Source organism: Procambarus clarkii, chromosome 4 (genome assembly GCF_040958095.1).
Source record: "Procambarus clarkii isolate CNS0578487 chromosome 4, FALCON_Pclarkii_2.0, whole genome shotgun sequence".
NCBI classification, from domain to species: domain Eukaryota; kingdom Metazoa; phylum Arthropoda; class Malacostraca; order Decapoda; family Cambaridae; genus Procambarus; species Procambarus clarkii.
In genome coordinates, this window is record NC_091153.1 from 6,292,107 (window position 1) to 6,305,389 (window position 13,283).

Consider the following 13,283-nt stretch of genomic DNA (forward strand, 5'->3'; position numbering starts at 1 on the left):
AAATGGCAGGTTTAGTGTTATCCTTAGATATTGTTGTATGAAAACCAATTTTGACTGTCCACATAAGACTGTCAGGAAGAAATAAGCATATTGGGTCTATAGATTTGTTTGGTTTATAACTTTAATACAGTATTATGCTATGAATGTTTAATTCACAAATATAGTGAAGTGCAAGTTCTCCATAGCTAAAGCATTTGTATACAGTATATTCAGTCTCTTAAGTGAACTTTATTCCTTTCCCCATGTTTCAAAATCTCTGGATAAATTAGTTTATGTCTTTTTCTCCACAGGTGATAATGTTCTAGTCAATACGTATACAGGAGTGGTGAAGATCTCAGATTTTGGTACATCCAAGCGACTAGCTGGAGTCTGCTTGAGCACCGAGACCTTTACTGGAACGCTACAGTACATGGCACCTGAAGTCATTGATAAAGGAGCCAGAGGATATGGAGCTCCGGTCAGTTGTTTTAGACTGAACAAAGTCGGTCAGTTAGATTCATTCTCTCTCGCTCTCTATCTCGCACTCTCTCTCGCGCTTTCTCTCGCTCGCTCTCACTCTCTTCACCCCCCTCCCCTCTCTTTCTTTCCCTTTCTGCCCCCCCCCCCTCACAAAAATATTTTTTCATTGAACACTTAGGTTTATTTGGATTGGTGCTGGCGGTGTTAATTTAACTACAAGCCAAGAGATGTCGTCTTACCTCAGCTAATCTGAAGCCTGACACTAGAAATTCATTAGTTTGATCAGCTTATTATTAGTTTCATGTATTTATTGCTAACTTGTAATCATGTTTGTTACTGGATGAACCAACTGTTCCATAGCCATTATATGACTATGGAGTATTATTATGGACTATCGGTTACTTTATTTTATGCATATATACTGTACTTGTTAAATGAACATGTTCCAGATTTGAATCAGCTTGGGAAGATTGCTGATGTGTAACACCGTTACATTCGGACAGTTAGTCGGACAAGATTTTGAGAGGCACCAGGTTGGCGGCTCCTAGTAATTAAGAAACTCGCACCTCTGTGTTAATGACCTCCGGTCGACTTGAGGTCAACCTGAGATTATTAACACTTGGAGGTGAGAGTTCCTTAATTACTAGGGGCCGCCAACCTGGCGCCTCTCAAAATCTTGTCTGTGACACCTGTACTATGTATATATATTAAATACAAAATACCTTTACGGTGTTACAGATGGAGTGGTGTTCAAGATACAGTAGCTATGCAATGAAATAGGTTTTGAAGAAGGCTTGTGGTGTCTATAATATCATTTATTAATAAACTACACAAAATTAATTATTCATTGATTTTTAGAATTATTTTAGTTATGTAATTTAAGCCTCAGTGTAAGTTTCTAATCCTAGGTCAGGTGAAAGATCTCTGAGAACTCTTGATCCTAAAGTGTTAATACTGTAATTAACCCATGCCTTTCTTCATTATATAGTTGAATCTTTTGAACATTGGGCTTTTCCCCTAAATATCCCACATCCTGGGCCTGTCTTCCAGTCTAGATGTTCTACACAATATGCCTACACTATTACTTTATCTAGATTTCTAGTGAAGGGGGCTAGTCTAGCATTCGCCCAGTTCACATCGGCGACCCCCTCTAGCCCAAGGTGCCACACCTAGTCAAAGGCATCTACAATATCTAGTGCATCACCATATCTGATCCTGGAATCCTCCAATGACTGATGGCACTTAATGGAAAAGTTTAACAAAATATCAGGAGTATTAAGACTTTCCCTGAAACTATAATGTTGACCACATAGTAATTGCTGCTGGTAAAAGAATGCTCTCGTTTGATGTAAGATTGTCTCTGGAATGTTGTCAATAATTAAAAGTGGTGACACTGGTCTGTCTATGCATAGTAATTTCAATCAAATGGGGCTCACTTCCATTCAAACTAGCCAATTTTGTTACCAGGAATGTCTAAAAATGAGCAAATTCCAATTTATGTTGGTATCTTTGGCAGAAATCTCGATAACCTGAATTTTTATTAGTCGAGAAGTCAGACACTCGAACTCGAATATATTTGAGTTTCTTGTTTGGTATAATCTTACAACTCAAATTGCTGTTGGGGTTAAAAGGTCAACTTGGTCAAAACTGAAATTTGAATTGATTTGGATTGCTTGGAGATTCAGGTTACCAGAATCTGAAGTACTGAGCTCTTACAGTAATGTCTACACCAGTATATGCTCACTTCACCAGCCTGTACCCCATTATGCCAGTTTTACTCATTGAAATATTTTGTAGTCATTGCACTTCCTGTATATTATTCACTTCACTCCCTGTAGGTATTACCCCGTGTACTAATTAAACCTTCCTGTTTGTATCGTGATATATGCTGGCCTGGGTATGCCTTTTTCGATCACCCTTGTGCGATCGAACCATATTTAGTATTTTCTTCAAATTTTTATTCTTTTCAGGCTGATATATGGTCCTTGGGATGTACGATAGTGGAAATGGCGACAGGCAACCCACCATTCATTGAGCTGGGCTCTCCTGAGGCTGCTATGTTTAAGGTGAGACTGAAATTGCAGGTTATCGTTGTGGATTCCATATGAGAAGGTATGATAGTATGCATGGCATTGTGAACAGTGATTTACGTGGATGAGGACTGTGACTCGTACGTCAGGCTGTAAGCAGCCGCGCATCGAACATCCTGGTTGACCAGATCACCATCCACGGCCTGGTTAAAGACAGGGTCGTGGGGATGTTGATCCTCAGAATCAATAATAGGTAAGGTTCTAAGGTTGGCAGAATATTAGTACATTAGGAAACATTCAGAGTAGTTATATTTGTTGATAGTATTTTGCCTTTGAGGGCTTTCTCAAATCTAGCAGTATAGGATGTCTTGCTACCAATCACCACCTTGATGTCAAGGTGGTGATTGGTAGCAAGGCTGAAACTTTATTTATTCTGTTCGATGGTGTTATCGTGTTTGGTGGATGCAGGTTCTGTAAATTGCCATCTAATATTGTTATTTTTTTTTCATGGTAGATTTAGATTTCCAGAAGTTTGAGGTTGTGTTGATAGTTTTCATGTGTGATTCAAAATTATTTGTTACCTGCGTGACACACTTACTTAGGTTAGTAAGTCACTGCTGCCAAGTTCCTGGATGTTTCTTTTTTGCATATTTAGTCACAACTACTTCATGGTTTAGTGTAAACCATGGCTTGTTGTGCCCATGGGCACATTTCCTTTGTATGGCTTATTATACTGTGATATATGATTTAGAGTAGTGCATGTACAGTCGTTCCCTCTGTGTGGGAAAATGTTCACATGATATGTTAAGATATCTTCCTCACAGGTTGGTCTTTATAAGATGCATCCAGATATCCCCGAAGAGCTAAGTGAAAAGGCAAGAAGTTTCATCCTCAGGTGTTTTGAGCCAGATCCAACCAGGAGAGCCACATCATCTCAACTTTTGGAGGATCCCTTTTTGACAGAGTAGGTATTAAGGGCAGTTCTTAAAAATTGCAATTGTCCCTCTACCATTTAATGTTGATACATATTTTTGATAGGGCCCCTCTCGGTAGCTTCTCAGTGCTTCAACCTTAAGCCATTAAAACCTTGGGAGAGAGACAAATACCAGAATCTGGTTGCCCCTCAAAGGGGCTAAGAGAAGCTTGGCAATTGGAGATCACTACAAATTGGAGAGAAAAATTGCCAGAAAGGTATAGTGCTTCAAAACGAGCAACAACTGCTTCAAAACATTACAATCCTGACTATAGCAAGTAAACACTTGATACCATGGAAAAACCACACGCTAACTCAAGCTAGGGGCCTGACAGCTGAGTGGACAGCACTTCGGATTTGTAGGCCTGAGGTTTGGGTTTGATCTCCGGTGGAGGCGGAAACAAATGGGCAAAATTTCTTTCACCCTGATACTCCTGTTAACCTAACAGTAAATAGGTACCTGGGAGTTAGACAGCTGCTACGGGCTGCTTCCTGGGGGTGTGTAACAAAAAGGAGACCTGGTCGAGGACCAGGCCGCAGGGACACTAAGCCCCGAAATCATCTCAAGATACCCTCAAGATAATAACTCTTATTTGCCACTAGATGGCAAATCAGATGACCTGAACCTTGGTTAGGCAGCCAACTCATTTATGAACCAGAGTCGAGAACCCTGCTCTGCAGGGCCTTCTGTGTTATAACTTCAGGTAAGTTGTGTTGGCCATCACTAAAATGATAGTTCTGTGCAGAGCCATTGCTAGCATTGTTCCTTTCTGGAAGGGTCAAATGTGGCTCCCTGAAGCTAGCTTTTTGAGATATCTCCCCCTTGCAGAGCTACTTCAGCCTTTGGAGTCCTGTATGCCTTACTGGAGATCAGAGCTAGAGTCTGACCCCCCCTCACAGAGGCTCAGAGCAAGTGATCATTACAATCACCTTCACCAATAAAACATCGCAAAAGTCAGCGAAGCAATACAGACAACGACAAGGTTCAAAGCAAAGCACTGAAGCAACTAAATGGCTCCCTAAACTATTTACTCAGAGGAAAGAGAAGTCATAAGAGTTTGACATAGTCTGTATATCTCCAGTGTGTCAGTAACACAAGTTCAGGAAAGCTACTGAGGTTCTGCCCAGAAAGGGGCATTTCATTTCACTCAATTGTATGTTCTTTGGCCATTTTAAAAGTTGCCATCATACTGGGCCAGGGTTTCTCTTTTGCCAATAAGATGGGGTTAATGATGCCACATGTATAGTAACTTTAGTTGTAAAATTAAGTTGGTATCTTTCATTCTGTTCATTCATTAACTTCTTATTTCACTTCAGGTTAGGCAGAAAGAAAAAGGGGGTGAGGCTAACTAACCAACAGGAATTCTCCAGGAGTATATCTGTTCCTGCCGACCGCAATATAAGACAGCATGGAGAAAAGTGTCGACTTGCAAGCTCTCCAGATGATGGGTCAGTCTAGAAAACTGCTAGATATTCATATTTTTTAATGTTCAGTCTCTTATCTATTTTCAGTCTATGATTTTCCTATATCATATTTTTATATATATATATTTTTTAAATTACTGCTTATTTGTGACTATAGGTAAGTGAATTCTAGCTCATAATGCCCTGCCTCCCTCGTAGGTGTTTATACCTGATGTGCTAATTTCTTCTGACATCTTTAATGTTCTCGTCGTATTTTTTCTTAAAGTTGTGGCAGGAATTGGCTCCAACAACCTCTTCCTTCAATGCATCCACTTGCTCACCACCTGTACGTGGAATAAAAACTTCCTTGCATATCTTTAACTGAATTGCATCTCCAGCTTTCACAAATGTCCCCTTGTCCTACCCCTTTTTTAATTTAAATAGCCCTCCTTTTATCTACTTTGTCTATCCTCCCATAGGATCTTGCATGAAAAGATCATATCTTCTGTTTCCTCTTTCCTGTAAGGTTGTGAAGGTGACATGGGATAATTATAGATACATATTCATGCCCATGGGCAGAATGATTATACAGTACAGTACGATGAGACCTTTTTAATAGATAGAACTGTATATCAGTTCATCAAAGATCATGATAGAACTGAAATTAATTTTTAACTGGAACAGACCTGACGGCTGAGTGGACAGAGCTCGGGATTCGTAGTCCTGAGGTTCCGGGTTCGATCCCCGGTGTAGGCGGAAATAAATGGGCAGAGATTTTTCACCCTGATGCACTTGTTCACATGGCAGTAAATAGGTACCTTCGAGTTAGACAGTTGCTATGGGCTGCTTCCTAGGGGTGTGTAACAAAAAGGAGGCCTGGTCGTGGACAGGGCCGCAGGGATGCTAAGCCCCGAAATCATCTCAAGATAACCTCAAGGTAAATCTAGAACGTATGGAACATGGTGTCCACATGCACTAAGGCTGCCTAAATTTACTTCACTGACTCAGAATACAAGCTAAATATATCCAAACAAAATTGCTATAGTATCATTATTTTATTAGTACAATAGACTCGCCATAATCCCAGCCTGCATACACGTGACCTCTTTAAATACTTTGTAATGAACCAAATTATAGAAATTGTATCACCCCTCCAAAATTCATATTTCTAGGAAAGACCCCCCTTAGTACTTTCTTGAGCTTAGGCACTAGTATTGCTAAGTCTTAGTATATCACACCAGATATGATACCCACACTGCTTCCCAGAAACCAGGACCAAAATTACTCTTGACGAGGCAAGGGATGCCTGGGAATCAGAATTCTACCCACAGCCAAGGAAATGGTTCGACAGGGACCTTGGAAGGGGGGGAATGCAAGTGTATGTCTTGTTTCCTAGTTGTCTTGGGGTTGTTTTGGTCAGTCTCTTCCTTGTATGGCTGGACTCCGAGTTGCCTGGTTTTTTGGGGTTCATTCTCTGTGCATTTCCCGTACATGGGGTGTCAACTGTGCTCATTCTCATTTATGTCTGGTTTCAACAGAGTGGATGGTCAACAGTGCAACCTCCTATAGATTTTGAGACAGTCATCCATAGGTGAACCTTTTGCCTTGATGTTGAGTCAAACTACTATTTTGTCACCCCTCTATTTGTGCTTGCAAGGTGCTCAATGGACGCTTTGTGCCTGGATGAGAGTCGGTGGGATTTTGTCTTTCTTCCCTTCAGTGTGGCTTCTCAACAGTCCTTCCAGGATGGAGACTTCTGTCAGCATGGTGATCCTTCTGGCTCCTTGATGAATGGCTCAGTCTTGGTTTCTGGGCCTTTAGGTTCAGTGTCCTACCCTGTGTGTCTTTCAGAGGATTAGTTGGGGAAATATTCCTTGAAGATTCAGGAGACTTTGCTGATCTTCACGAGTGACCTTTCTTAGTTGGGTGTAATGCCATCTTTATTGTGAACAGGTGGGTTGTCTTTTCCAGTCACATTTGTGGCCCTCTTCACAGTGGCAGTATGATGCTTTTTGAGTGCTTTCACCTTTTCCTGTCTCTCTGATGTCTATTATCATGTCATTTCTGGGTTTGGTGTCCTTATTCTTGACTTTTCTGGATGGGCTTCCTGAGCTACCCATCTGGCTACCACTAAGCTTAATGTACTCTACCATGTTCTTACAAATCACTAATGTTTAATGGAGACCAGGACCAGGAATCTGGCCCCCATGATAGAGGAAAGGAATGTCTAGGGGATACAAGATAAATCCAGGGCTGATGGGAAAACCTGCTGGAAGGTAGAGTGCACCAAGACACACTTTTTGTGGAGGCCTAACTGCTAGTTAGCAACACTTGCTCACCACGACATGAAGACGAGTGCCCCAAGGGTCTTACCTGGCGTATTCATCTCCTGGTGCCTGGTTGCTCTTCAGGCTTTGTTTCTCTGCAAAGTATTGATTTTCCTGTGCAGTTTGTGTGCTAACACTTTTTGAGCTGTGGCTTTGTCAATCCTCAGTGCCATAGTGACTTATTCCAAATCCCAGGCCTTTGAATTAGGAGGTGCAGTTCAACTTGCCTTGTGTGTATCCCCATACTCATAATATTCATACAAGTATGCTGTCATTATTGCAGTCTTTTTTTAATACTGTACAGTGTGTCCATGCCTAATATCAGGGATCAGGGTTTCTGGAGGTCTACATGGGGTTTGGGTGCCCCATATCCTCACTATGCTTGTGTTGTGTTTGCACATCTTTCTGGTCACCAACTGCTTCCCTGAGCAATAATCTGATGCCTCCTCACACAGGTAAATCCTTTCTATCTATGTTATTTTATTAATCTGTTTCTTTCAGCATAGCCAACTTCCTCTCCGAGGCACTGTTGTTAATATGCACTGAGGAATTGTTGAGGGTCATCCCAGAAATCAAGTGTTGAATGTATTGAAACTTCCTTTTTCTGGGCAGCCTCAATAGCTTAGTCCCCATCCTTTTCACTCTAACCCGAGGGAATGATGTGTGCCGTAGGGACGGCTTGTGAGTGTGGGATGCTGGAAGGCTGGACATTTGGTGTCCAGCCTTCAAGTGTCCAGCTTATGTTTGCCTGGCCAAACAAAGTACTGTAATGGGATGTTGAAATGTGGTGTATTTGTTTGTCCCTAATGCAATATATTGTATTATGAATGACATAATGAAAGGACAAGGGGTATTTTAAGTATATTATTATTTATGGTATGTAAACTATAAGCCTTCATTTTAACATGCCTCTATTTTATATCAGTTCTTCCATTTATTTCATCTTTATTTCAGTTTGCTGAAGCTTTGTAACTAGTAATGACTACCTTGCCCTTTGCATATGCTACTGATTAAACAATATTATAAATTTGCCTTGTGTTTTTCATCAGTGATTTGACTTGGCAACTTCCCTGCTCACTTTTAATCTCTGCAATAACTATTAAAGTTGGGTCATATTGTGTCTGGTCCTTATTTCATATATTAAAGGCGAACTGTATTGTATCTAATTCTTATTTAATATATATTTAAGCTGGACCATATTATATCCAGTCCTTATTTAATACATTAAAGCTAGACAGTATTTTATACACTCCTTATCTTGTGTATTTCCTCAAGCACTTTCTCTTTCTATATATATATATATATATCCCCAGTAAAATCTAAATTCCTACCCTGTGATGTCGTCATTTGTTTATGCCTTGACTGTTGGTTGAGTGGGAGCATGTTGTGATGGGTGGCTCTCTGTGTTGTAGCCTAGAGCTGGGCTATGGTTATGGGTCGCGCTGCAACACAGCTGGGAGCCCCTCCGTGTCCCCAGCTTCCCCCTCCTCATACCTCTCATCTCTCTCATATTCCAGGTAAATAACCTTGCATTACCTCAGTGTTAAAAATCCTAAAGCTATTAAGGTGGTTTTTGCTTGCAATCAGATAATTATTTTTTATTAATAATGCTTGCTTACTTGTAAATTCTGATGACATTTTTGTGGTTTTTAATGCTATGCATTGAATCGTTTTAAGTTGAAAACAATTTTTATGGACAGTTTTGCTCATTTTAAAGTATTACCAGTAATACATTAAATATTATTTGTTTGAAAAATGACTTGCCATAAACAGTTTGTGAGCATGCAAACAGACGAATGTCATTATAGTACTGTATTCATATCTAAAAGGAGTGTTGTTGCATAGTTATGAGTCGCGTAAATTAAGGACATGCACTAAAGGTATTACCACCCTTGTTTTATAAATTTAAAAGCCATCCCTCTTGGGTAATCTCTTAAGATAAGGTCCTGCCTCTAGCTAGGATCCGCAACAGTCAGGGTGAATTGACATACTGCACTAACCCAAGAGGAAATTTTTGGGAGGGCCCTCTCAGTACCTTTTTACTTCTACAACCTGGAGGCATCCAAGCCTTGGGAATACACTAGTTTTAAGACTGATGAATGCCTACTGTAGGCAGGATGAGAATTTAGTCTACTCAGAGAGATGAAATGGAGCCTGGAGGATCAGAGCTTCAAAACCAAGCCAAAATGCTCCAAAACAAGCAACAGCTTGGGTAAATTTGTAATCAATGAAAACAATGGAAACAATTGTTACTGTGGCAAAATCACTGCCTAGATTCACTTGCCTACCAGATGGCAACCCAAGCAACCTGGAGATTGTCAACCTGCCAACTCTGGGACTTTGTCAATCACCCAACATATTCACGAGTCTGTTGTGCGACCGGGGGTACACTCGTCTCTATTGGGCCCTCTGTCTCTTTCAACTTTAAGTGGTGTTTGTTATCCCAGAAATAATAGTTTCGTGCAGGGTAATGGCTTCGTTTTGTTCCATATCATGCTACTGTACAAGTTTGTGTTTCTGTGCCACCTGCCTTGCATGTACCTTGTGTTGACAGTTTGCTCTGGCTGTTGTAGCCAGGTGTTATTCCCAGTAGCCTGATTGCATAGCCCAAGCCCTTTCGGGGTTATTCTTTGAGGGATTTAGGTTGCCTCCTTGAGAGGTTTCTTGTTTCCAGATATTGAATGGGCCTTTGCCCCCTGTTGATAGGAAGTGCTGGTTTATTTCAGTACCACACCAAGCTCTTTCAGTTCACAAGTGCCTACCAGAGAATCTCGCCCCTCAGTTGAAGGAAGGCGAATCTGGAAGTCTAGGGACACCACAGTAATCAAGACAAACGCAGAAATGAAGGGCACACCAACACAGACAACTAAACTACATGGCTCCAGGGTTATCTAACCTGAGGAGGTTCAGGTAACCTCTTTCTTGACTCTTCTTCTCGATGGGGGGGCCCCCCTCACCCCATATAGGGCATGAGCAAAAAGCAAAATAGCAGGTAGAGATGGCCATTCTCATGTGCTCTGGCTTGCAGTCTCACTGAGCCTATCATGTTAGAGGATGTGAATTGATAAGCATGATATGTGTGTTTAGCATTTTGTCTATGGCATACCCCTTTGCCACATGTTCCCAGGTTGGGGTCAAGGTGTGTTTCATGAGACACACACAATGATCATCCTCCCTGCACAGTTGGCATGGGTAGGTACTAATAGTTTTCCTCTGCACCAGTAGATAGTTCTACCATGCACTGGTATGTACAGAAGTACTGTATTACAGTACTCTGTGCTGAAAGGTGTCGGAGTAATCCCTGCATTGATAAGTAACTTGAGTTTCTTTACTGTGCCTGCAGGTACTGAAGTTTTTCTGTGCATCAGCAGGTGCCTAATTATCTCCCTGCACAAGCAGGTGCCAGTGTACTCACCTAGTTGTGTTTGCGGGGGTTGAGCTCTGGCTCTTTGGTCAAAGCCAAAGTGTTTCATCCCCATGCCAGCAGGTGCCTGAGTTTTTCCATGTATTGGCAGGTGCCTCAGCTCACCCCTGCATTAGCTGGTGCCCGAGTTTACTCTTGCAGCGGCAGGTGCCTCGACTTGCCCCTGCATCAGCTGGTGCCAGAGTTTCCTCTTGCATCGGCAGGTGCCTCAGCTCGCCCCTGCATCAGCTTGTGCCCGAGTTTCCTTTTGCATTGGCAGGTGCCTCAGTGTTTATCATTTTCTCCATGCTGCTAGGTACTGGAGTTTCTCCCTGCACCAATTGGTACAGGAGTTTCTCTATGTGCCAGTAGGTACAGGAGCTTCTCCTTGTGCCAGTTGGTTTCAGAGTTTCTCCCTGCTTTGATCTAGAGACCTTCTTTGCTGGTTTGAAGTTCTCCTCTACTCTTTGCATGTAGAGTTTCTTCCTCTAGTCTATCACCATCTGTATGGTGAGCAAGTGACTGAGTTCTTGGTCTCCCTCAAGTCTTTCATGGCATTGGCAGTATGAAGTTTCCTGCCATTCTTCATCTTCCTTACCAGGTGTGTCGACTGGTTTTTATTAGGTTCTGGTCTGATGATTGTTGACATGGGGCGCTGGCAGTTAACCATTACCCAGGGTATATGACCTAACTGCTGGGTGGATCATTTGTCACATTTTCTTTCTGTGAACTTTGCAGTTGTTAATTTTGCTTTGTTTCCTTTCTTGGTTAGGATGACCATGAATCCCCCGTGATTTGTAGGTGTGGAACTATTTCAGCATGGCTAGCTACAGGGAGCCACCAAGAGGCCCCCCAGAAAGAGGCATTTCATTACATTCAATACTAGTTTTTTGTTTAACTATAGGAACATGGAATAATCCCAGTTCTTCTATCATGTTTCAACTGGAAATTCACAGGCCAGTAATTGAGAATTAGTCCTCTCTGTTGTGATGTTCATATGGTTGCTGTTTAGGGAGGAATCTAGTATTGCAATGTATTTGTTATAAGCTGACCCCTGTTTACTCCCAATATTAAACACCAGCCTCAAGTCAAACCAGGAATTGTTAATTCCTCTTTCTCTTGTCACATACACTATGCTGTTAATTGCATCGCTAATCTCGTAAAATATATTTGTCTACGGCTTGGCACACATTGAATAATAAAGGATTCATAACATGGTTTTACTAAGGGCCATTCATATTTAACAAATTTACCATCATTGTTTTCCAGTATATATCAAGAAATTGAGTAGAAAATATTTTATACCTTTGGTAAAGCCTTAGAGGGTTAAGCTACAGAGCCCAGAAAGGGGGGCATTTCATTACACTCGACACTATTTTTATTTTATTTTATATTTTCACAGCTCTGTCATGACTGGTTCAGACCTCGATGATGCCCTCATGACTAAGAAGGTCGTCAAGTGGTGGTCTGCTGTCTCCGGAGGTGGAGTCTCCTCGCACAGACGGGGTAATGGGTCCCTAATGTTACCACTGAAGGAAGCAGGGAGTGGACATATGACATTAGGAAAGTGAGGAATAAAGAAATTTAAGATAGTAATTGAACTGGAATCACAGTACCTGACTATGTTAATAAGAACTTAATGTCAATCGTCAGTGAATTAGGAATATAGAGAAGGCAGAAGGAATGACAGGAGGGAAATGAGATTAATAAGGATGGATGCAGGGAGGAGAAATGATCCTGTAATGTCTTGCACAAGGAAAGATTTAAAAAAAAAAAAAAACTAGGAAGTAGCAATATTTGAAACTAATTTAGTTATCATAAGCATGTAATATTTCTGGGAGGGCTCCCATCAGTGGCTCTCCAAACTACCTTCTTGGATAGCTCCAGGCCTTTGAGTCACGAGTGCCTATCGTGGACCAGCACCGCGATATGGCCGCCTCAATAAAGGCAAAGGGGGGAATCGGGAGATAAAAGATCAATCTAGGTCAAAAGGGAAAAAACTTCCAGAAAGATAGAATGCACCAACTCGATTAACTGTGTAAAAAACATTCATGACCCTTTTTCAACTGATGTACTCGCTTATTGTCCTGAGCTAACCACCAGTGAGCAAGACTTGCTGCTCACTATCAGATGGCAGCCTTGGAGATTTGGGGGTCCCAATTAGTTGCACCCTTAATGAACCCTACATTAATTGAGTTTGGGTCCATTTTTCATTTGGTTGAGGTATGAGGTTCTGTCCTTTTTCTGGTTTATGGACAATCCCCTTTTTCTTGTAAAGGTTTGGCACAGTTTTTTCTATTGCTAGTGCTCAAGTGGCATGAGGTGAGGTCAGCATTCCAGTGTTTCTCGGTGGCAATATTCTTGTGGCTCAGATCAAGGATCATCATAAGGCACATCTCCAGCTGCCTTCTGTCTTCCACATCTGGCCTGCTATAGAAGCTTTTTCTGTTCAGTTTTGCAATGGTCTGGATGGTTTTGCTTCCGTTCCCTGGGTGGAGGTTCTTTTGCCTGCAGCTGTTTCTGCAGAGGTAGTGCCTAAGTTTCCTCCTTCTATGGGATCAGTAAGGAATGCTTTTACTGCTTGCTTTACATGTTAGCAGGTTGTGCTTTTCCATATTCTGGAGTCACCTTGGTCCCTTTCCCTCATGTCTACCTTGTCTTTGTTTCTTACCCTGTTGAATGCAGTT

The 13,283-nt window shown here is 41.6% G+C and overlaps 1 protein-coding gene across 1 annotated transcript in view; it reads left to right on the forward strand.

Annotated features, from left to right (window-relative positions):
• The window catches only part of LOC123752192 (apoptotic signal-regulating kinase 1), a 52,819-nt gene that overhangs the window by 25,011 nt on the left and 14,525 nt on the right, over window positions 1-13,283 (forward strand). The window contains 7 exon segments of the mRNA XM_069332610.1: window positions 291-457; window positions 2,430-2,525; window positions 3,314-3,453; window positions 4,780-4,911; window positions 8,606-8,710; window positions 11,999-12,041; window positions 12,043-12,102. Of these exon segments, the coding sequence (XP_069188711.1) occupies window positions 291-457; window positions 2,430-2,525; window positions 3,314-3,453; window positions 4,780-4,911; window positions 8,606-8,710; window positions 11,999-12,041; window positions 12,043-12,102 (743 nt within the window).